The 25,281-nt window shown below is 40.4% G+C and overlaps 1 protein-coding gene across 1 annotated transcript in view; it reads left to right on the forward strand.

The window, feature by feature from the left end:
• The window catches only part of STARD13 (StAR related lipid transfer domain containing 13), a 257,875-nt gene that overhangs the window by 68,543 nt on the left and 164,051 nt on the right, over window positions 1-25,281 (forward strand). The window contains 1 exon segment of the mRNA XM_032680416.1: window positions 19,474-19,507. Within this exon segment, the coding sequence (XP_032536307.1) occupies window positions 19,474-19,507 (34 nt within the window).

The raw sequence follows: 25,281 nt of genomic DNA on the forward strand, positions 1-25,281 counted from the left end.
CATGGCTTTGGATGTCTGTGGTCTTGGGTTACAAATTAAGTTAAGATAGAGGCCTTGATATATGTTTTATATGTATGCACTTTTGAACATCTTCCATGCTATAATTTCCTCCTTGGAGGTACTACTTTTCATGATCTCTCCATTGTTTTTAACAACTCTGATTGTTTCCTCTGTGAATCCTCTCAAAGTTTGTGATTCTGCTTTTGGTTGATGATCAATGCTTCCACAATGTCCTATGTGACACTGCACACTAATTCAGACAAAGACATCACCATGTTACCAGTGTCATTCTCCTTTCTGCTCCTTTCTCCTTCTGCATGTATCCTAACATCTCATCAGCTTTTTTTGGCTAGAGCAAGGCAGAGAGTGGAGTACCACTGAGCTGTCATGGTGACAGACTGCTCCATTTATTTAGAAAATAAGCAGACCCTCTTCTTGCTGTAGCTATCCCAGCTGCAAATGTTTCCTTATCCTCCTACACTTCACTACCTGGCCAGCTACTACTTCCCTAGGTCTCATTTTCAAGCTGCTCATTTAAGATGCTGTAACGTGTTTCAGCTGTGTTAGCTGAAATGGTTTTAATGGTAGGTCTTAAGAAACTTGATGCCTTTGCAGTGGAAGATGTGATGGAGGTGTCTGCGAGAACTTGGGGAGACAAAGGGGGGAAGTAGTGGTACATATGAAGAGGGCAGGGTCTCAGGGGGATAATATCTGAGTAGCAGGGACCAGTGATCTGCAGGTATGTCTCAGGAGTGTCACAGCAGGAGAGAATATGTGTCAGCATGCTAAGGCCATTAACCAGCCTTTATCACATTATTTTATATGACGAGGCATCACGTCTTATTTATCAGCATCTTTTCTGTCAGTTCCTCTGTAATTTATCTGTTAAGCATTCCGTAAGTATGTTTGTCAGGGCTAGCTCTGCTGCATAAATCAAATACTAAGTTTCAGACTGTTGGAAATATAAGTATTTTGAAAAACCTACACAGACATCTAGTGCCTCCCCAGACACACCTTTGATACCAAGTATATGTTTTTCACTGAAGAAAGCAAGTTGGCATCAGCAGCTTTGTCTATTAGCGTCTGTTTTCACATAATCTTTTAGAGTATTCACACCTCTCATGAAGCTGTTGCATTTTTTGTTTGGTTCAAATTTTTCACATTTATTTAGGTACCTTCCCTAAACCCTGGTACTGCAGAGAGGTCAGGTAGTACCACTGCAGGCAAAACAAGGCAAAAGCTGCACAACTGCAGTTCTGTGGAAAATGCTGTTTCTACAAAATGCATGAGTTTTCTGACTTTTTACATGTAAGGAGAGGTGGTCATCCCCATCAAAGGCCAAAACAGGCACGTTTAGAGAGCACTTGATTCAGAAGATTATTTTGTGAGATGACCAATACCCTATAGAGAACGACTGACTCAGCTGTAAATGTTTGCATTGTAGACAGACACCTATTACTAGATGAAATGAATCCCACTCGTGCAATGTGCTGTTAGATTTACTCAAAGTTTTGTTCCAAGTGCCAAAATCTGGTGTCTTGTTGATTGGGAATATCAAAACATTTATTTTCAATTAAATATACAAACTAATCACACATTTTCAATATTTGTTTGGGGGTTTATTTATACCTTACATTATTTTGATTTTTAATTTTTTATGACAAAAATATTGCAATGGAAATTCTGATTTTTCTCTTGACTCCTCATTTTCATTTATCCTGTTTTGTTCTGAGAACTGAGTCTCTTCTGTGCAACTGCCTTAGCTGCTGCTGAGGACACTCATGTTCTATAACAGGCATGTCCTCGTGGATAAAAGAGTTCAGAGCAGCAGATCTCTCTTCACAGTACAAATTTTGAGGTGACCTGCACTTATGTTCCTAGCCCCCCTTAAAATTATGTCTATTTAATTAACCACTCACAAATAATGTTATTTGTTACAGTTAATATCTCTTCTCCAAAATAAAAAAGGCAAAATCTTGTTATCTGGGATTATGAACTTTAATTTTTTTTACTAGACTGAAATATAGTGAATAATTTAGGCAGTCAGTAGCCCTGAAAACTTTACCTGTTTTGTTAAATCCAATTAAAAACTTTTTCCAAAATCTTACTGCATCAGTATTGTGTTTGTAGAACTTCTCCACCAGAGGTAACTGATTCTGAAATGCCAAACCAATTAGGCTAATAATTGTTTCCTCTGCAAAACTGTTAAGGTAGCTGTGCTTTTTATTACAACCTTGTCAGCATCTCAAAACAAATTGAGGAGACTCTCAGGGGTGAAATATTTAGCTGCATGTTAGCCATTATATAAAAGCAGTGGCAAAGGTAGTGCAGTTAAATACCTACTCTTTAATTACATTCTCTCTGAAAATTAGAAGTATATGAAAACACGAAAATTATTACAGTTATTATAATAATGTACAAGTTTAATGCTCTTGGTTACTAATACTAAATAAGCTTTCTGACAAAGCAAGATCCTTAGACTTGACCTTTCTCTTTGGAGCCTAGAAAAAGCTTAAAGGCAAGCAACAGATAGGTCTTTGTAGGAAGAGAGTTTCATTTTTCTAAGTATACTTTTACCGTCAAGGTGTATAAATTAGAGTAATAAACTATATGCATTGCTCAGACACTACACAATATGTTCAATATACCTTTTCCTGTAAGTTACCATAAAGCTTACATTATAATATCTTCAGAATAATAATATTAAAAAGTTAAACATTGCAAAGATATTTTTGAAAAAATTCCCCACTTTACTAATGTCTTACAAGAACAGTTGGTGTTAAATTATCTCTGTTACCAAACGTATAAATCTTTAAAAATAACATATGCATGTGTAGCATGGATAGCTCATCTTTATTATTTTACTAACAATAACATCTGTCCCTTTTTAGTAAACTATTACATTCTTGTTTCACTCTAAAGTCTGCAAGGTATGGCACAGAAACAAAACCAAACTCTCAGGTAGGTATCTGAGAAGTGTTAACTGATTTCTGTTGCTTTATTGTAAAAAAAATGCTACAGAAAAATCAACAGAAATCACTAGTGGCACTGTTTAACATCTCCTGACTTGTAGAGTCTTTCTGTATTGACCTTTTCCTTTATGTTTCCTAGTTTTACCTTGTAACACCAGAACAAGATCTGTAATTGTAATTAGATCAATCTGACAATGAGTCATTCTCTGGCAGCTAAAGAGGAATTGAGAGAAAAATAATCTGATCTTAAACATGAGTGGAATTTGCTGGAGGGAAGGGAGGAAGGGAGGGTGCATGTAATTTTTTTAAAGGGGAATGTAAAACTTGCCAGGAATTCATTGATTTTTTTTTCTTAAATTTTTTTCATTATCTTGTGCTTCATGATCTAGAGTCACTGCTGAGTATGTTGAAAAATCAGTGCCATGTTGAAATCACCTGCAAATATATATTTCCTTGTGTATGCAAAATTGCATGTTTCAGTTTTTAATTACATTGTTAGGGGAAGAACTAGTGGCAGAAAAAAGGCCACATCTGGTTTTGTATCCATTTTCCACTGGCATCAGTTCAGAAATTGTAAACATCTCTAGTAGGCACCTGAGAATCCTGATCATAGAATGATTTATATTGGAAAGGACCTTAAAGGTCATCTAGTTCCAATCCCTCTGCCATGGGCAGGGATGCCACCTACTAGATTAGGTTGCCCAGTACCCCATCGAGCCTGGCCTTGAACACTTCCAGGAGTGAGGAGGCATCACAGCTTCTCTGGGGAACCTGTGCCAGTGCCTCGCTACCCTCTGAGTAAAGAATTTCCTCCTAACATCTAACCTACCATTGCCCCTGCTCCTATCATTATGAAAAGTGATAAAACACATATTATGTGTTCCCCTAAAAAGAGTGACCTTATTTCTGGTTGCATCCTGAATGTGAGGTGCTTTGTAATGTAAGTAATAAAATGATACACCACTACAGAAATGGTAAGTTGCTGCATTCTTATGTCGTTGTCTTGAATTGGTACTTTAATCTCATATGGACAAAGCTCTCAATATGTACTCAAAACCACTGTGACCATCAAAAAGCTGACAGGTAGTGTACTGAAAATTCACAACACAGGATCAAAAACACTAAAACTTCTGTAGATAAGAGAGGTGGGTATGTTCTGGTACCCACCAGAACGTTCTGGTGGGAAAACTCTTGTGCAGAATGTAATTTGAGTTTCTTTTTCCTTCCTTCAGAACTATTTAAAAGTCACCCTAGAAATGTCATTGTCTGATCATTTACCAAAATAAAAAGATTCTTGCTGGAATGCATGTAATAAAAAATGAGCTTAGGCTTGCCTAAGATTAGATATGAATTATATTAAACTTGACATAGATTGAAGGTAAATATTGTAATATGTACTAGAAAAAACACAGCAAGAAATCAGACTGTTATCTTTAAAGAGCCTTAAGAATGTCTAGCATGAAAACTGGAAGAACTCCAGGAAGTGCACTGTGGTGATACATGCACCCGGTGTTTGCTGCCTGGTTGGGCTTGCATAGCTAAGAATTCAGACTAAGGGGGTACTAAGATTCTGAAATATAAAAAAGTCAGTGAAATAATGATAATTCTTTAATTTCACAGTTGATTAATATGTAAGGCCTCTCCTCCCTTCTTAAATCATCTGCCCAGAGTTACATATTCTCATTCTTTAATCATGTACATGATAAGGAGGCTTGCCACTGTGCATGGCTGTTATACTTGGTGAGCTAAAATACGCGGTCCCAAAGTACATCCTTGTGTCTGATTTTTACTGTTTTATTTGGCTTAGCATAAACATTTCACTTTTTAAATTAATGTCTTGTTTGATTTTTTTTCTTTTCATCAGCAGTAAAACACTGATAGGTATTTCTAGCGATAAATGGGTTTTAAAGACAGCCAAAAATACTGGAGGATCCTGAAATGGTAAGCGGCCATGAAGCCACAGCTATTGTTGTAAGGGATGAAAACAAGTTACATAATAAGCAGAACAAAATTCCAAATATTCTATAATTCTAGCAGCTCATAGTAAGGTTCTGTGTATCTGGCGGTCTCCTTCAAGCTCTCCTGAGTATGGTAGGTCCTAGATTAAGTCAAGACCTAGCCACTGGTCCTGAGGTACAGCTAATCCTGGGAGAAAGCCCTCAATTGTATTTTCCGTCAGCTGTCAAGAGGTCAGTGACCTTTTAAAACTCTGTTGCATGAATTTCACAGAATCACAGTATATGCCAAGTTGGAAGGGGCCCACAAGGATCACTGAGTCCAACTCCTGGCCCTGCACAGGACCATCCCCAAAAGTCACACCATGTGCCTGAGAGAATTGTCCAAACATTTCTTTTGAATTCTTGTCAGACTTGGTGCTGTGACCACTTCCCTGGGGAGCCTGTTCCAGTGCCCAGTCACTCTCTAGGTAAAGAACCTTTTTCTAATATCCAACCTAAACATCCCCTGAAACAACTTCAGGCCATTCCCTCGGGTTCTGTCACTGGTCAACACAGAGAAGAGATCAGTGCCTGCCCCTCCTCTTCCTCTCACAATTTACATGCTTCTTTGGCTACAGAGCTATACAGAGCTTTGGCTATACAGAGCTATAATTATGCAAAGGTCCTGTCTTACTGCAAGTGCGGTAGGGACAAGTCCTCAGATACATGTCACTGTTAATTTTAGCACAGGAAGCAGAATGCCTGTAATGTGGCATCTCTCTTTTCTTCTTATGTCATTACCCCATGAAGTACAAAGTCATTGCTCCAGCTTCTGGGTCATGTTGGAAATCTGTCTAGGATGTACCACAGCTGAGAATCTAGTCCATTAAGAACTGCTCAGATTATCTACTGCTAATGCTACTGTTGTCTGCCACTCTTGCTAGCAGAGCCATCCTCTGGGCCTTTTCTTGGAAAGACATTTAAGTCTCATAACAGAGCAAATTGAGTCTCTTACATTTTTGTTCTTTCTATTATTTGAGGGGTTTTTTTAATATATATATACTTTTATTCTGTTTATTATTTTTTCTTTGGAGAGCTACCTAAGTCTTCTGCTACCTAACATCTTCCACTTTCTTGGTGTAAATGGCAAAGGGATGCTAGCTGTTTTCCACCATCTACTATAAAAGCATATTCGTGCTCAAACAATTTAAGGTCTTGCACACAAGGCTGTTTCACACAATTATCACCAGAACTGTGACTATCCCGATTGCACCCGATCTACTCCCCACCAACCTAATGGTTCAGATGTGGCTTCTGGTGGAAAGTCCTGCCGCTTTTGCCCCATCCATGTGTTAAGGTGCTGCTGACAGCTATTGTTCTTTGTACAACATGGAGGTCCCAAGGAATGGGGAACTGGATCATCCTACAGCCATGAAACACTGGGAGAGCCACCATCACTCCTCTCAGTAATATAATAAAACAATTACTACTCAAATGTACATCTCAGTGCTGAAACAGAATATAAGCTGTAAAGGTAGAAAGACATCTCAGCATCTCAGACATCTCAGTTTTCCAGCAGCTGGTCTCACCAAGGTTGTTGACAGATGTGCATTTTGACAGTAGTCCAGAAGCCCAGCTAGAGGACATAGGAAACTGGGATTCCTTTCTTGCATTAATTAGTAGATTTTGCCCACTGAGAAGCCTTTTTCAAATGTTTCTGTTCTAATTTTTTCCTGGAATATTAGAATACACCAATTAGGAAATACTTTTTTAAAACAGAATAGCAATAACTGTTTTCTGAGCTCAGATGTTGTGTCGTGAGTTAGCATTATTTTTAGTTGCTATGATTGTGTGAGTAAAACTGTACAGAAGATAGATGTGGATCAGTAGGTACATCCTTTACTGTGTGGTTTTTCCATTTTCAGATTTGACACAATAATTTTCACTTTAAAGTTTATTCTTGTTGGACCTGACTTGTAGTTCGTATAAATCAGACCCACCTTGATTTCAGATCAGCTGAAGCAATGGTGTTTCTTGTAAATCAGTGCTTTTCAAAAGATGAATAGTGCTTTAAGTCTAACTATAAAACCAAATTTTAAGCAGAGGCCATTAACTTGAATTATGGAACAGAAATCAGAGAAGGATTATAGTAGTGTCACAGCGATTAAGGACAACAAGATATTAAAGGTGATAGAAAAATTTCCATTAATTCCAACAGCATTTAGTTGTAGTCCATGATATGCATGTGAGTGGTATAAAAATTACGCAACAAATATTGTCATAAATGTTAAGCAATGCTATGAAATATTTCTTTTTATTTTGATTGTCTGAAACTTGCCTAATACAAAATTTTATAATCACATAATTTTAAGGTCAGTTTATTCAGTTCAGAAATCCTACTGAGCTATGGAGAACAGTAATACTGTGAAGATATTGTGGAGCTGTCCACAAAAGGATCGTTGAATACTTTTAGGAAGGTCATGGTGCTTAGCTACCAAAAAAAAAAAAAAAACCTAAGAAGGAAAAAGGAAGAGAAATGAATTGTTTGTCTGCATTGCAGAGAAACATAAAAACAGTTCTTCATATAGGAGCACAAGGTATGGAGATAATTCTGTGAATATATTTGTTTTGGCTTTCCATGACAGCTGAGAAGTAATACATGCCAATTTTACAACTCCTCTGTGGGAGCGTAGTTATTTTATTCTATTTCAGGAAGTGTATCTTTTTTTGCTTTAAAACAGCTTGAGACAGTACTACATGTATTGAAATGAGTTTGAATCTGCTTCAGGCTATGCAGGAATGTGTGTGTGAGAGAATGAGTGAGAGAGAGAGGGGAGAGAATTTGAGCCAGTCCCTAACAAATCTCTGCTCTCTTCTGTTGTCAGAGAAGGATGCATGCAGGTGACTAAGTATCTCATGATGACTTTTGCCAATGATTTTAAACATGATATCATGCAGAAAAGTCAAGGTCAATGCTTCTCTACAGACATTTTGTGATGTCTGAATGACAATAAATTATAAGATGTGGTTATGGTTGTGGATACCCTAACATCTCTTATTTCTTCTGGCTTTCAGTTAGCCTTGTATTTTAATAGTGATATAGATGCAGAAGTTAGAGACCAAACTGAGTAAGGGTTTTCTCTGGACAGCAGTAATCCAAGAGTCACTGTAGGAGTGGAGATGCTCATGACTAGCTGAAAAAGATCCATTCCTTTGTTCTGTCAGTGCTGCACTGACCTGCTGTAGGTCACAGATTAAGCCAATAGCACTTTCAGTATATGAGAACACAAATTTATGCTCTCTCACAACCTCAACAATTTTTGAAGATAAAAAATTAGAAGGGTGGGTGAATCAGAGGCACACACACACATGCACACACATACGTATACATACATACACACATATCTATATGTGTGTGTGTCTATATATGTGTATGTATATTTATTGGGGGAGGGGAAGAGGGGGTGATTATGATGCATAAGTGTATGTCATAGAGAAGGCTTTCAGCTCCAGTCTCTCCAGAGTGAGTTGAGTCAAACACAGCCCAACACCCAGTTAGTGTACAAAAATAAATGGATTTAAGCATATGATTAACATTGAGCATGCCTTGTCTAAATAATTTCAAACCATATATGTCTGTTTGCTGCACTACAGCTAATGTGCTTAGTTACACGTGCATAAGGAGTTCTCAACTCCTAACGCAGCGTAGGTTCACCCAGCTTTTCTCACCATGTGCATAATCTTGGCAGGTAAGGCAAGCAGCTGGGAACACAGAGCTTTGAAGTTATTTAGGTGTTTACATGGCAGTTATCTGAATTGCACCTGGACACTTCGTGACAATGAACCCCACTGCAAAGGGAAATGTATAAATGTCTGCTTTTCTATGAAAATATTAACTTTGCAACTGTCACATAAATGCATTCCCCTTTATTTATATGGGTTGAAGAGTTCATTTTGAAAATAAACGGAAGTCAGTACACATCACAAATGTTTGGTTTCCTACTACTTTGGTTTGGGCTACACGAGAATTTGCAATGGAGTCTGACGTGTCTTGTGTGAGTTCGCTGTGGAGGTAGTGAGGTAGATGGCATCACCTTATCTGGTGCTGGCGATACTGAAAGGCATTACATTCATGCTTAGAAAGGGAGAACTATGAAACCTCCCAAAGGGAAAGCATGTCATTTGCATGGGAAAAGGTTTTTCTTTAAATCTGGCATAAAAGCACTGATAAACAGAGACAAAACCACACAGGCAGTAAAAAAAAAAAAATTATCACAGATTGAAAAGGATTTACAGCAAGTTTCCCTTACCAAAATGTCCTATACAGACTAAAATCTATAAAGTAATTACAAGATACAAACTAATCAGCATGTCTTCTTAAGAGCATCAGCCTTAGCTGGGACACTAGAAGAGGCAGAGATGCTACCTAACATTTCCCACAGGTGTTCTCAAGGAAGAATACTTCTGTGCCCAATTTCTGTAGTTTTCACTAACTCTTTTGAATGAAATCATTTATTCTTCACTTATCCCTGCTTCACCTTTTACTGAAAAATGACCACAAAACAAACCTGTTTTGGTTTTCCTCAAAAATCGTAAAACATTGACCAAGATTTTAACTGATTGCTAATACATTAGTTTACTGGGAAAAGTGCATTTTTGTTTGAGGTTATATTGCAATGATTAGTTTTATTGACTGTGACCTGATATCCACTTAGAGCCTAGCCATCATGAAACTTTTCTGTGGACACTCAATAGTGAAAACAAACAAACTGCTGCTAAAGGGAATCTGAAGTTCATTCTCAGCTAAGTACTGCTCTGGGCCAAGCTAAAATAACACCACAGCTCTAGCCAGAGCTCACAAGACTTGGTTTTCATGTTCTGCGATGGATTACTGCTAACTGCTGTTTGCTTTAGCAGTCACTCATTTCCCAGGGCAGGATAGCAGAGTCCCTTGCTCTCATGCCTCTCTTTGTTGTTGTGTGACCTCTTGTACCTTTCCCACTTCAATCTGTCTTTAAAATAGATACAGCACCTCTTCCTACTCAAGAAGGTAAAAATGATAGCAATGTGTGATTCATTGTATTGTTCCAGGGCTTCTCTCAGCTTCACTTTTGTCCATCTCCATTTGGCATTGCTCTTCTTTTTTGTCTTTCTTCCTCCCACCTCTACCTCATCACATTTCCACCTGACTCCCACACATATGTTGTGACAACTATGTTATCTCCAGTTTTTATTCATGTCTTTGTTTATACAGAAGCATGGCTGGTTATCTCAGCACAGGGCTGAGCACTAATTGATATTTGCACAGTTCTGAGCATGTTGATGTTAGTCCTGCTGCAGAGTCCAGAGTTCAGAATGACTAAGTACTCCTGGGACTTGCTAAAGGTGAAAGCATCATGAACAGGACATTTTTTGATTTTATCAGAACCAAATTTGCTGAGATGTGGCAGAACTGTATCCTGTAAGGAAGTGATCCCAGAGGCTGGGATCTGGGAATTGGACAGGATGAACTTAACATTCAGGACACCGTGCAGACCAAACGTGGATACGTGTTCTTCAAACTATTTTCTTGGCTAAACACTCAAGGTTGCCTTTACTTGCTTTACTCCTAGCTATGCAAGAACATAATACCAAACTGTCAGGTTCTATTGACTGCTGTTGAAGCGTATGTAAAAGCACAAAAGTGGGAAGTGCTATGGAGAGTTTATGTAAGTGAAAGACAAGGGAGGTACATCACCATTTTGTATCCTGGATGGAACCAAAACTGTTTGGCTGCACTGGTCACCTTGAAGGGACAAGGGGCATCTGTTTCTGCAGTGGGACTTCTGTATTCTATCTCTCAGGTATATCCAGCAGGCCACAAGGGGAAAATAGTGACAACAGATAAGCTGTTCTCACAGCTGCTTTGGTTAGGACATGGACTTCCACAAAAACAATATAGAATCCCTGAGAATTTAAGAAAATTACCATGGATATGTTACAGCATAGTAACATTCTGGTGTTTTAAATCATCATAGCTAGGCTTCGCAAACGAATACTTACATCTTTAAATGTTAGTGCTAGTTAGTTCTGGCTGTATTACTTTTCATTTGGATGCAAAGGGTTCTCAGATAATAAATATTAGTATGGTTACGGCTGTTATAGAGCTAAGGGAGCAGATGGAGGATAGGGTATTTCATAGGATGTAGGCATCTTCTTAAGAATTGCAAGCTCCAGCTTATCACGTCTCCTGATTCCAGTATTATTGGTCTCATCCTTCTGTGGGATTTGTGCATCAGTTGTAAACTACTGCAACATTTTTTTACCATAACGTGAATGGTGGTATCTGAGCATACTTGCATATGTGGTATACCATAGTCAATAACAAAGAGGCTCTTGTCAACACAGAGGCTTTTTGCTATTCATTAAATAATAGGAAAATTTTCATGTTCAGATTTCAACTAGTTGTGCTGGGGCCAAATTTAGGAGGCCAGATAGTTCACTCTTCAAGACCACAGAACAGCAAACACTGTCATGTTATCCCATAGGGGAAATCATAGGAAAAGCAAAGGTAATGTAGAATGGATGACATCAAAAAACCAAGATTGCAGAGTATCAAACAAAGTGCTTGCATCAGAGCAACATGTCAGAGGAAATGGAGCTGTAATGGAGCTCTTGTGATGAAAGCAACAAATTAAACAATAGAAACTGTTTTGAGATAAAATTAATGTTCTGCTGCTTTTGTTTCCCATTTGTCAAGATGAGTGCCAGGGCTGGTGCAAGATGAATAGGCATGGCCAGCTGAACCACGGGGATCAATGGCATCTTCCAATCTGATGGCAAAATGAGCAACTGCATTGGTTTAATATTGTAAAAAATACTGTAGAGGCACACCCTAATGCTCACCACAATTGGCTGCTCCTCATGTGTTGGAACCAAATCCTCCTCAATAAAAATTTGGTTTATAACCCCCAGGGCTGTAATAGCTTGACATTTTGAAATCATATTAGCAGCTGCTGGAAGTCAAAATCTCCCTAGTCTGGTAATCTAATAAATTCTTTTAGTTAAGTATAATAAATTACAGTTACTGAAATGCATGTTCCTTTACCATTAGTCTTTTAGCCTGTTTTCTTCTAATTTCACTTTGAACATTGTTAAAATGGCTTTCATTGTTATATACTTTATTATTGCCCTGCTCCACTTATTGTAAACCATTTTCTTCAATATGTCATTGAAAAGCTTTCACTGTAAAATAGTTTCCAGGCAGTTTTCTACTTGATCAAAGCTTTCAAAACTGCAGCCACAAGAAATGTCACATTACTTTCTGGACTTTATCAACAGTACATAGCCAAAATAGATACAGATTTGTAGCAAACAAAAGAAAGCAATTGAATAAATCTTTATATCTATATCAGTGCTTTTTGAACCAGCACTGATCTTGGTGTAAAATTAAATTAAAAAAAAATACAGATAATCACAGAATCAACTAGGTTGGAAAAGACCTGAGATCATCGAGTCCAACCTGTGACCTAACACCACTCTGTCTGCTAGACTATGGCACTAAGTGCTACATCCAGTCCCTTCTTAAATACCTCCAGGGACGGTGACTCCACCACCCTGGGCAGTCCTTTGCAATGTCCAATCACCCTTTCTGTGAAGAACTTCTTCCTAATGTCCAACCTAAACCTCCTATGGTGCAGCTGAAGACTCTGTCCTCTTGTCCTGTTGCTGGTTGCCTGGGAGAAGAGACCAACCCCCACCTGGCTACAACCTCCTTTCAGGTAGTTGTAGAGGTTCATTTTATTAGTTGTAGGTTAATTGTAGGTAGCTGTATGTTAATTTTATTTCCATGGCGGGCAGCAGCGGTGGCAGGAACCCCGGCAGCACCTCCGGCTCCCCCGTGGGGGCTGCGCTGCCCTCAGGGCGCTTCCTGCCGCTGCTCCTGCTGCTGCTGGCGCTGCCCGGCGGCACCGTGTCTGCGGCCAACACCGTGCAGGGGTTGTGGCTGGAGGAGAGCACAACACCGCCCTAGGCCACGGCAGGGCCACCCGTGGGCCCCTCCAGCTGACAGGGGACAGCGAGGCCCCGCTGCAGCTCTGCAGGTTGTTAATGCTGTCGGGGATGTTCCACGGGCTCAAGCTGGGGCTCATGACATTCCGTTCCATGGAGCTGCACAAAATTTACAACTGCAGGATGGGGAAGGAGAGCAGTTACTCCTGTAGGATTGCTTGCATCTGGACGAAAGGGAATTATCTTCTCTGCTCAGTGCTATTGGGGAACATGCTGATCAACATCACCCTCACCATCCTCTTCCTCCACCTCATCGGGTCTGTCATTGGCACCATGGTGGCTTCAGCCATTGGGATTCTGCTTCTTGGTGAGATCGATTCCCATGCATTGTGCTCCCAGCATGGCCTGGCTATGGGTGCAAAAACCATCATGGTGACGAAGTTCTTCATGCTGCTGATGTTACCTTTGTCCTACCCCATTGGCAAACTCCTGGATTGCCTCTTGGACCAGGAGAAACTCATCTGGTGCAACCAGGAGAAGCTGTTCAAGATGCTGAAGGTGACGGAGCCTTAGAATGACCTGGTGAAGGAGGAGCTCAACATGATCTAGGGATCTGTGAACCAAGACGATGGAGGACATGATGATCCCACTGCCCAACTGCTCCATGCTTGCAGACATCCTCTCCATCTAGGACCTGGTTTTTGTGGCCCCTGACAACTGCACCACCCCTCAAACCATTTAAAATAAAGTAAAATGCACTTTAAAAAGAAGTAATTTAGCAAACTGAAAGACTAAACTAGGGAAAATAATTTTCAAGTGTTCATTAAGCGTTCTGTAACAGCTGTTCACTATGATTAAATATGCTTTTATATCTGCAGGCAATATTTACAGTATCTCACCTTTTTAGAATACAACTCAGAATATTAAGTCTAGGGTTTTCAAAAGAAATGTCTCTATCCTCCAAATCCTTCTTGATGCTTGAAACCTCCCGGTAGGTACTGAAAGACTGCAATGAGGTCTCCCCAGAGCCTTCTCTTCTCCAGCTCTCTCAGCCTGTCTTCGTAGAAGTGTTGTTTCAGCCCTTTAATCATCTTTGTGGCCCTGCTCTGGGCTTGTTCCAACAGGTCCACATCTTTTCTGTGCTGGGGACCCGAGAGCTGGATGCAGCACTCCCAGTGTGGTCTCATGAGAGTGGAGTAGAGGGGCAGAATCACCTCTCTTGACCTGCCGGTCACACTTCTTGTTAATGAGCAAGTGGACTTGCTCGACTGCAAACTGGGGAGCTGCTTACTCTTCTTTCTTTGACCCCATCATCTTGAATAGTTTGCAGCATAGCAGCTCAAGTTCAATAGAAGAACCTGAGAATTACCCCTTCTTCCTACTTTCTAACATAGTGAGGAGACCAACAGGTTGTGATCCAGCAGGTATGAGACAACCTCATACAAGCAAGATCTGTCTTCCATGCTGCCAGTGACTTCTTTAATAACACTCAGGATGTGTATTAAACATGGTCTCTAATAAACACCTCTGCAGTGTTTGTATTTTAAAGGAAAATTATGAGCCCTGTTGTCAGCCTTTGAAGATACATCATAAGCATCAAAATCCAGCAGCAGTTTCAAGCCTGTACCAAAGATCGGTGCCAAGTCTCTAAGAGGAATTTAATTTCTGACACAGCGGTCTCAGCAGTATTTCCTATGGAATAACTTCAATATTCCCATTATTCTTAGCTGACTAACACACTCTAGGGAACTTGGAAGTGTCATCCAGACTGAAGATCTCATTGCTAGGGCCAGGCAACTTCAAGTTAAGGCTGACATTGCTGAGTGTCATAATATTACTTCCCTTTTTGGGCTGTAGAATTTTATTTTGAAGTGGTAACTAGGATTTTCTCTCATTCTGTCAACATCTTTCTGAAAGGATCTAGTAAACCTGCTAAGCAGATGATGGAGTTTTGCATGTGGATTGCTGGTTTCCTCCTTTAGAACTGTCTATATGTCACTCTAAAATCCTAGCAGTTTATTAAATTGCTGGAATGAAGAACCAGAAGGATTTTCAATCTTTGTACTTTGCAAGACCTTTCCCAGCTCAGAGTGCTTTCCTTCAGTATCAGTGAACCAGTAAGAAGTCATACAGATTTATCCTTTTTCCTCTGAAAGTAGTGTTGTGTTTCAGAGTGGTACTGCTGCTTGTTCGCTGCAGAACATAAGCTTATAGAATCCAAAGCCTTTTTTATTAACAGCAGATGTAAAGTAGTCCTGTCCAAATGCCAGGGTTTATTTGATAGCAGTGATATTTTTTATACCATATCTATGTTGAATAAATTCTCTGGCTTTTTTTATTAAATATCTAGAAGAGTTATTTGCATGCTGGACATATACACTAATCACCTTTTTTATTTTATTTGGAAGGTGTGATTTCCTGAGAGTGAATGGTTAGTTTGACAGGTACTCTGAAATATCAGTGGAAGATATGAGCATATTTGAAATTAGAGCATAAAAGAACTAATAACTAATAGGGGTTGATGAGGAAGAGGGAAGTAAAAGACTTGCATGCAAAATTATTTTTTTTATTTTCTTTGAAATTATGTATGATATTATGGGATTGGCTGCCATTCCAGAATCCGTGTGCTGTTGCAAATTAAAATGGTTTTGAAGTTGTTCAAGTCAACCATTTCATAATCATCTTCTGTGTCACAAAAAAAGCTTTTATGTGACAATAAGCTTTCTGGGATGTTATTAAATCATTTAATCCAGTTGTTTGGTGAGTTCCATGCCTTGATCACTTATAACCATGAAAGATTATGTATACATCAGAGAAACAGTTTTTTGATGAGTATGTTTATTTTACTTGTTGAGTTTGTAATGCTGGTGTTTTGCTTCTACTTTCACTTCCACTTAATCCAAGGAGTTCATTTGAGTAATTTCTTTCCACACAGAATGCCTTTCAGGAAAATCACAGAATCATAGAATCATCTAGGTTGGAAAAGACGTCAAAGATCATCAAATCCAACCATTAATCTAACACTGTGAAGTCCACCTCTAAACCATGTCTCTCCGTGCCACATCTGCATCTATATATCTTTTCAGTACCTCCAGAGACAGTACCTCCTCTTCCCTGGGCAGTCTGTTCCAGTGCTTGGCAACCCTTTCTTCTTAACATCCAATCAAGACTTCCTCTGGTAGAACTTGAGGCCATTTCACGTTCTTTATAAATGCAGCATATTCACTTTCTTCCCCACAACAGCTTTTCTTCCCCCCGTTGCTCTTTGCCCAAATACACTTTTTCACATGCATGGCTCTGTAAGTGAAGGTGGCTTTAATGGGATTGCTCACACTCTTAAAGGTGTTCCTGGTTTTGGATATCTGCTGAACAGAGACATTATTTTCATTTGGCTTGATGGGATTTAGATTCAGGTAGTTATTTCTAACAAATTCTCTGGGCATCTTGTTCATCTCTACAGGACCCATAAATTTAACACTGTGTATTGGAATGCTATTTTTATAGGACAATAAAAATGTGGCTCGGGAACCCAAAGGCCAAGTGGCACATTGTCCCCATTGCCGAGGTCATGCTTTTTGACAGCTGGCTTACTCCAAGCAGAGCTCTTCAGAGCAGTTTGTAAACAAGCCAGAGCTGCTGAGCCAAGTGGGCAAACCTGGGTACAGTGCTTTGACCATGCCAATTGGGCCTCATCTTTTATTTAGCAGTGTAGGGGAGCTCTTTGAGCTTCACTTAGTTGCAAGTTGTCCCTTGAGCAACATTGAGGGTGAACTTGCCTCATTCATAGGACTGGCTCCTCCTGCTCTGATCATAAAGCAGAGGGTAGTACTGCACAGGCAAGCTTTTGGAGACCTTTGCTCACATAGATGAACGTAGGATGGCCCTGCTGAAACATGGGACTGCTAAGTGGGGAGGCATGGACACAGCATCTAACACATTTCTGGTTTCTGTGTGCTGGTTTACATACTTCAGCAAATAAAACATGGTTATATCAGCAGAGTGTATTTATCTTTGGCTTCTGTTTGGCACTTCCACTTGCAAAATTGTTACAGCTGGAGTTGTAAGCAAATGATTTCTTTATTATTCATAACAGCAGGTGCTGCAGCAGTCTTTTGGCTAGCATTGTACTCTCTTGGTCCACGGTTTCTATATATTTGATTAGATGGTGCCATGCTGTTCAGATGGGTTGCTAGTCCTCCAGTAAATGTATTTTGTTACACAATCAGCTTTACAGGGCATTATCATTTCCATAAATCACTTTTAGTTGGCAGCTCTCTGTTGCCACTTGGGATTGTTCCAGCAATAATTTGCATCCTTTTTATATGGCATCCTAAAAAGATCTTAGAAGTTAACATAGCCTGTGTACAATTTTAATAGCTGGTGTCCTTCTGGCAGCACTACAACACAGGAACCAGCTACCCATGAAGGACTGACATATTTATTTTTGATTCATGTATCATTTATGTATTCTTCAAGAAGCACTTATCCCAAAATTCATTACAGCAGTTCAGGCATCCACCTCCACCAGGCTTGTGCCAGAGTTGGGATGCTAAAAATCAGATGCCTGTCCCCAGCAGGGTGATTAAGAACAACACAACTCTCTGAAGAGTGGAGGGACAATATGATGTGCCACTCTCAGAAAGGCATCCCAAAAACCTGGCATACTGATGTGGGACCTGTCTGTCCCTTGCCAATTGATACAGCCTGTGACTGAATTTTCCACTTCTCTATGGAAATGAGATGCTTTGCCACTAATGAAACCTGATTTGGACTCAGCCACTCATTATTTTCCCATCTAGAAGTGACCATTTCACTTGGTCTCTGCTGCCTAAAGATAGGTTAACTTCAGCTGCTGCTCAGGCAGACCTTTAAAAGGAACAAGAGGCTATTTTTGAATGAAATTGCCTAGCAGAAGGGAAAAAAACCTGTGGTATAGCCGTGCTTTTCGAATTATTAAGAGAGATGCTTAATCAATTCAGTTCAGTGCTTAGAGGAATTTTCCAATATCTCAGTAAAATTCTTCACTAAATAAAAGGTAAATAAAAACCATGCTTTCATAGACAGATTCCTGTCAAGGCTGCAGAAGCAATATTGACTGAAGAGATAACAGAGAGCTGTGCATCTGATAGAAAGGTGCAGATGGTTGTCCATATGGGGACAAGCAGATAACAAGAACAGGGAGTGTGTCACTGCAAGGCACAGGAGTGCTGTTTCTTCAGCTGGCTGCAGACTGGGCATTTCATACCTGTGAGTTCACTCATATCTGGAGGAATCAGTTCAACCTTCTGTTTCATTAAAAAATATAAATAGGTGCAGTTTCACCCATTATGCTAGTTTCATTTACAGGCTGCACCGCTGAGAGAGTTGATGGATCTGTGAAAGGAACATGGGTGATATGCATTTAATCACTATCAAGAACCTCCTCATTTGGCCACTGAAAGCTATTAAAGAGAAAAGTAATGGACCAAGAGGTGCATCCAAGTGTGGTGTTAATGGTACCCCTTTTATTTAGCATGGCAGACCCAAAGAAGGGTGGTGAAAAATATTAAAAAAAACAATACAGCAGGTCAGTTTGACCATGACGCTCAGATAGAGGAACGCTCTCCCGGTCACAGATGAATAGGAAACATGACTCTACCACTCTGAGCTGTTCTAGCCACAGTGACGTGTTTCCCACCCATCAGTGGAGCTGCCCACACATCTTGCCAGCAGCCTGTCTGCTCCCTGAGCCCCACCAGCACAGTTTCAGGCATGTTCCAGTGTGCTGGACCTCATGTATCCTTGCAGCAAATACTCTTCTTGTGCCAGAGACTGCTTCTAGGCTCACTCACTGCAAGACAGGCGAACCTGGTTTGAGAATGGGTGCAAGGCTGTCCTTAGCCAGCAAAACTAGTGTGGTGGGTTCAGCTTGGCTGAACACCAGGTGCCCACCCAGCCACTCTATCCCTCCCCTTCCCAGCCGGACAGGGGAGGGAGTAAGGTGGGAAAAGAAAACAACACAAATCGTGGGTTGCGATAAGGCAGTTGATATTTATGCAAAAAAAGAAATCAAAAGCAGCTTGCGCGCGCACAAAGCAGAAGCCAGCAGTTAATCTCTACTTCCCATCAGCAGCAATGGTTGGCCACTTCTCTGAGAAGCAGGGCTCCAGCATGCTTAACAGTTGTCAGCAGGCAGCCATCAGAGACAATGAGTGCCTCCGCTTTTATATCTGGGTTGACATCATATGGAATGGAATATCCCCTTGGTCAGTGCGGGTCAGCTGCTTTCTTGTGTCACCTCCCAGGATCTCACCCTCGATTGAACGTTACCGTGCTGTGCTCAGTAGTAGCCAAAACGGGTGCGTTATCAACACTCCTCTAGCTGCCAGTGTAGAGCTGCTATGGGGAAATAAATTCCGTCTCAGCCAGACCCACCACAACTAGCTATTCCACATGATTTTTATTGATGAGCTCTGGATTTTATGCCTTGTGTAAGATGGTGATGATTAATAATTACATATATTGCCATCCTGAAATGTGGGACTTATTTGAAGGAAAAAATGTACAAATATTAAAGAAAAATCACTTTCTTGCAGATGCTGTTTCAGAAGCCAGGCAAGGAAGAAGCAGGTAAGCCTACATTACTTCTTGAAATGTTCTTGGTGTCTCGTATAACCATGCATGTATTGATGGAGGATCCACAGGAGTCTCTGTTATCATATAGGTATTTAGTGCAGTTGCAATGATCACTTCTATACTGCTGTTCATGGCCTAGTGGTGTAGGATTTAGGTGGTTCTTAGGAAAGCTGATCATCAACTTTTGACTTACACCTTGCAAGGTGTGTTCTGAAATAACAGGGATAAACTCAAGCATTTGTTATTGGTGTCAGAGTGGGACTAACGGTCTTGCCATGGCACTGGAGAGTGTGAGGTGAGTCGAGGTGAGGTGCACTTCAGAGCTTTTTCTGGTTCAGTGATCACACAGCAACTAAATCTGGTGAAGAGGCTCATTACAGAGGAAGATTTTTCAAAAAATGTAACAACCCCCTGGGCCTTGTCCTCAGTGGCAGAGTCAATGCCTGATTTCCCCTTTAGCAGGAGCTCAGTAGCTGGTTAATGCACTTGTCAACATTAAAAGCATTAGTGAGTTTTACCGTTACGGAGAAATTATTTAGTTTCAGGGAGGCGCCAAGATCAGAGCAGTAAGTGGAGCTAAAGGCTCAGATACCCTGAACTGCATGTACATTAACATGCTAGGAGCTAAAGAAAGGTTTGGATAGACAGATATACACACACACAGATCCTGAATCAGCAAGATACTTAACACACAATTAAACCTGCATTTGACAAAACCAATTAATTGCAATGGGTGTAAGAAACTGCTTGGATGATTTGCTTAATTGAGAGTAAATGTCCTTATTAAATTGTAATGAAGCACAATTAAGAAATATAGAGAAAAGAAACTGCTTCACAGAATGTGAGTTACTGGAATTTAATAAGAACCTAACAGTTTTGCAAAAAGAAATGTCCCCAAAGTCTAAGGGAATCCTCATTCTCACAAAAGCCTTTGCCAGCTAGAAATATTTCAGTCATAAACCAACTGACCTCTGGAGTCACCCATTTCTGACTGCTGTTTCTGTTTTGTTAGTCGATATGTATGCAGTGTGTGTCAATTAAAAAGAAAGCAATTGCATTTCACTGTTGTAATTATCCCTCTGTCCCTAGATGACTTCGCATCTTTATTTTGGCCTGAAGGACTAGATTAAGCCAGTTTACTCACTCAGTGATTTCTTCTTGCATCTGTCTCTGATCTAAACTGCATCCTCAGTTCATTGCAAGGGCCACCCTTAACTTTCTTAGAATCTGATGAACGCAGCCTTTTGCAGCCAATGTCACTGATTCAGTGGCTCTGCTGGCAAACGTGGTGGCTTAGCAAAATGCCAGAAACCCTGGCCTAGAAAACTCAGGTCTCCATAGGCAATACCGCCTCGTGTACTTAAAATTAAGTCAACAACATATGAAGGCTGTTGAGTATAGTGTAAATATAAGTATTTTCATTCAAGCTCTGTGCACTTTAACTTTTTCTGCTTTATGAGTTGGATGTGGATTTATTCCATGATGGTAATTGCCAATGAAACACATGCCTGTGCTTTTCCAAAGCTAAACAAATTTCATAAGTTCTGAGATTGATTGAGCAATTGCTTTAATTGTGTTCATTGCTTGGACCAAAACCACTCTGTGCCACCGAAGGCTTGCTTTATAAAGAAAACCCATAAATGGCACATATATTTTAGTTAAAACTAATTATTTTAGAAGTGCTCCCATTTTATAGTATGATTGATTTTTTTAAATGCTTTACTTTTATGATAATATTAATTTTGTCACTAAAAAAGATAAAGTTTTAGCACCCATCTTAACAGTAGACCATGATGGTTAAAGATCTGATGACTGCAGGCATGAAAGAATGACAGGTCATTTTCTGACACAGTTTGGTCATTGAGGTGGAACTTTAATCATAGAAATCCAGCATATGATAGAGCTGGTAATAAATTGATCATTAAAATGCTTCTGACAGAAAATGCCTATTTCTTCAAACAGAACCATTTTATAGGAAAAGGTTAGCATCCACTAATTTCTGTTTCAGATCATTTATGTAAAATAGGCACACATGTCTCAACAGGAGAAGATTTAAGTTTTCAAAGTGAGATGTTTAGATTTTTATTTGACTTAGAAACTTTTGGCTTTGAAATTTTTTACATTAAAATATTAAGAAAAAAAAAGGGAGAACAAGAAAACATGATTTAAATTACAAGAAAGGCCAAATCTGTGTCTTGAACTGAGGGAGAAGGGTTTTGTCCAGATTTGCAATTGTTAAACATTTCAGATATTTTCTGTGTTTTCTGCATAAGAAATTTTTTTTCTGTTCTGGAATTTCTTGCACGACAAGAAAACCATATCTGCCTGTATCAGCCACACACTGTTCTACTCAAGTTCATTTTCTGCACCGTTTCCCCCTTATGTCCTCACTTCTTTCTCATTCCCTTTTGTCATTTCTTCTTCTGACCTCTGTCTTGGGAAAAGCTTTGTCAAACTAGAGCTCTCAAGGGCCAAAAGAGTTATTTCTTGGAGTATTGGTGGGTCAGAGTGGGACAGTACTCTGCCCTCCCCACCAAACAACACTTCTAACACCATCCTAGAAGGAGCTGGGGATGCAGAGGGCAGCTCAGAGCTGCTGCAGCTGGGCTGGGTGCTTCTGCAGCACTTTCCACAGGGCTGGGCTGTCCTCAGCTTCTAGTTGTTCTCCATGTAAACCATTTTTGTTTGTGAGAGGGAAAAAAAATCCCACCTTTTGGACTGCTATTCTCTCGCTTGCATCTTATTTATTTTTTTTTCTTCAAATAAATGCATACTTTGGGGCTTCCCCTACCTGGATTTGCAGTGGGTGCCTCACAATATGTTAAGCAGGATACCTGAAATGTGTCTAAGAAAAGCCGCAGCTGTATGGACCACCCTGCCATGCCAGGGAACCTCACTGGAAGTATTGCCAGCAGTGTCACTGCATTCTAGCCAGGCCTTGTACTGTTATTTCCAGATGTAATAACACTGTTACTTATATCAGTGCGTGCACTGGAATTAGTGATGTTCTGACCATTAGGAAAAAAATTAAATAATGGTATGATGTGACTCTTGAGGCATGAATTTATTCTGCTTTCTATTTTCTTTAATAGTGACAGGATGCAGCATGGCTCCTTGGGGACTGGGGGAGACACCATTCCAGGAACAGAGGTCAGACACAGCTACAGGATGAGGGCTGGGGACAGGGATGGACCAAGGGTAGGATGGGATGTCAGTCTGCAGGTTGGGTCACATGGCTGGGCAATGCTGTGGCAGAGAACAGCCCTGCCACAGCATCATGGGGCTGGTATGGACAACCCTGGGTTAGACTGGAGTTCCATGAAGACTTGGACATTTATATAATTGCACACTACTTGATAAATGCAAAGTTATTACGACTTATACCCAGGTTGCAAGTGTGGTGCCCCCACACCCTTTAAGATGTAGTTAGCAAAGTGCAAGGGACAGTAACAAGAGAGGATGAGCAGTTTGGAGTGGAAAAGCTGGTTTTCCCATAGACAGGCTTACCTTTGGCCTGTAGGTTAGCAAGTTGTTTGCTGACTTTCTGTAGAAGCTGTAGACAGGAAGGCAATTCACACTTGTACTGCTTGTATGTGATGGCATTAATAAGCAAGTGTTATGGATATGTAAAAAATATTCTATGGCTTTACCAAGACCTGTGAAAACAGCTGCTTCATCCACTGAACCCTACTTTCTTTGAGAAGGAATATGGCAATCTTGGTGTTAACTGTGGTTTCAACCATTAAACCACGTTCCTGCTGCCATTAATAGATTATGTCATTAATAGGACTTCCCCAGTCCCATGGCCATGCAATAGACCACTCTGTTCAAGTCATCATCATCAATGGCTTTTCTTCTCATACTGCCAGGTACATAACACCAAATGCAGTCTGCACCACCTATCTCTATTCTGCACTTGTAACACAGGACATCCTAATTGTCTGCTGTGGCACCCCAGAGAACACCTTGCTGTCCTGGTTAGAACAGCTGGGACCAGCTCATCACTGTGTAGGTGTAACCCAAAAATGTGTATTCTATAGCCTTCCATGCCATTTCCCAGAAACTGTTAACAACAGACCATTTACAGCAACTGCCCAGAGCATGCCTGACTCCTCAGGCTATAAACTGGGTGTTAAGAGGCCTGTGAGATAGGAGGATGCCTGTCCTCACACCCATTGTGGAACTCCCCACCCTGAGGGAGGTACGGGGCATTCCTACCTGAACCTGAGGATATATAATCTTGAGGTCTTGGGACTTTGGTACCACTCGTGGGATCCAGAGAAGGATCGGAACTTGGACTGGACTGCCATCACCACTCTCGACCAGACTGCGACCACCACTCTCAACTGGACTGCAACCAGCACTCTCACCAACAGGTTTTCCCTCTCCTTTTACTTTGGACTCAGGGGGACCATGTGGGGCTCAGCATGTGGGAGGGGGGCCCAATGAACACTAGTCTGTTCATGCCCCAGGGTGCTGGGTTATACATTTGGGGTTTGTGGGTTAAAACCAATTGTTTGTCTGTGTAATTGTATTTATTGTATTATTTTTATTAAATTGTTATTCTGAATTATAATCTCTTTTGAGATGGATTCATTTCCCCTGCTGGTTTACCTTTAAACCAGCATACTTGCTTAGCTGCTCCTCTTGCCATCAGATTGCTGCTGGGTTTGTAGGTCACCTGGGGCAATCCATATTAATAGCTGGCTGACTGATGCTTTGGATCCTTACTATCTTCTAGTATATTTCTGAGTAAAAAACATTGTACTCAGATTGAGCATTCTAGCTGTCTAATGTATTTTAAAGTTATCACCACATAGCTCAAGATGACTAACACAGAGCACACATCACTGGTAGGGAAAATGAGCCTTTACTTTGTTGACAAAAATTTGAAGTCAGATTAAAAGCTGACACATCCTCTATTTTAGTGGTATATATAAAACACTAAATATAGCAGCATGCTCATGTATTTGCTGATGCATGGTAATACAGTCTGTAGCAGAACAGCAATGGGCTGGCAAGGAAGATGGTGCACTGCAGTAATATGATAAAATCCTCATGTGACCTTGGCCATTTCAGAAGTACTCCACGGATAATTGTGTATCCTTGACTGATATATTACAAAATTAAAATAGAGGCAGTTTTGGTCCCAGGGCTTTAATGAGCAGCCTGATCCTGCAATATTTGCCCAGGCATAATGCTAATTGAGGAGAGGTCTCCATAGTGTAAGAAACCAGAACTATGCTATATAGCAGCTGTATATGAACAACTGCCAACAAAGGGCCTGATTCTGGGAAATGGGGGAGAGCTGCAACTCCATCTGGCTCTTGTTAGAAACTAGGTACTTGATTCATCACAAAATCAAACCTGTGTACAGTAGTTCCCACTGATTACATATTTTTATGTTTCCTTAGTCATAAAAGGTTTTATGCTCCTGTTTTTATTTTACCTCTGCTGCAGTCCCTGGGCAAGAGTTATGGGCTAATCACACTCTGAACAGGGAAATACATGTGGCTCACAGAACCATAACCTGTTCCGGGATTTTTCTCTTGCTCACAGGGGAATGGAGAAGGTGATTTCTTTCAGCTTTTCAATTGCCATGGATGCCTGGCTAGTGTGCTCGTGATGAAGCTGAGGCTGTGATTGTGAGCCCCCTCTAGCCACCCTTTTCAGGAGAGAGCAGCAGCTGGATTAGACATCCTGCAGTGCCTCCCAAGACCTAGACAGTACTCATGTCTCATGCTGTCATTACTCCAGCTGTAGCAGTT

This window comes from Chiroxiphia lanceolata, chromosome 2, assembly GCF_009829145.1.
Source record: "Chiroxiphia lanceolata isolate bChiLan1 chromosome 2, bChiLan1.pri, whole genome shotgun sequence".
Taxonomy (NCBI): Eukaryota; Metazoa; Chordata; class Aves; order Passeriformes; family Pipridae; genus Chiroxiphia; species Chiroxiphia lanceolata.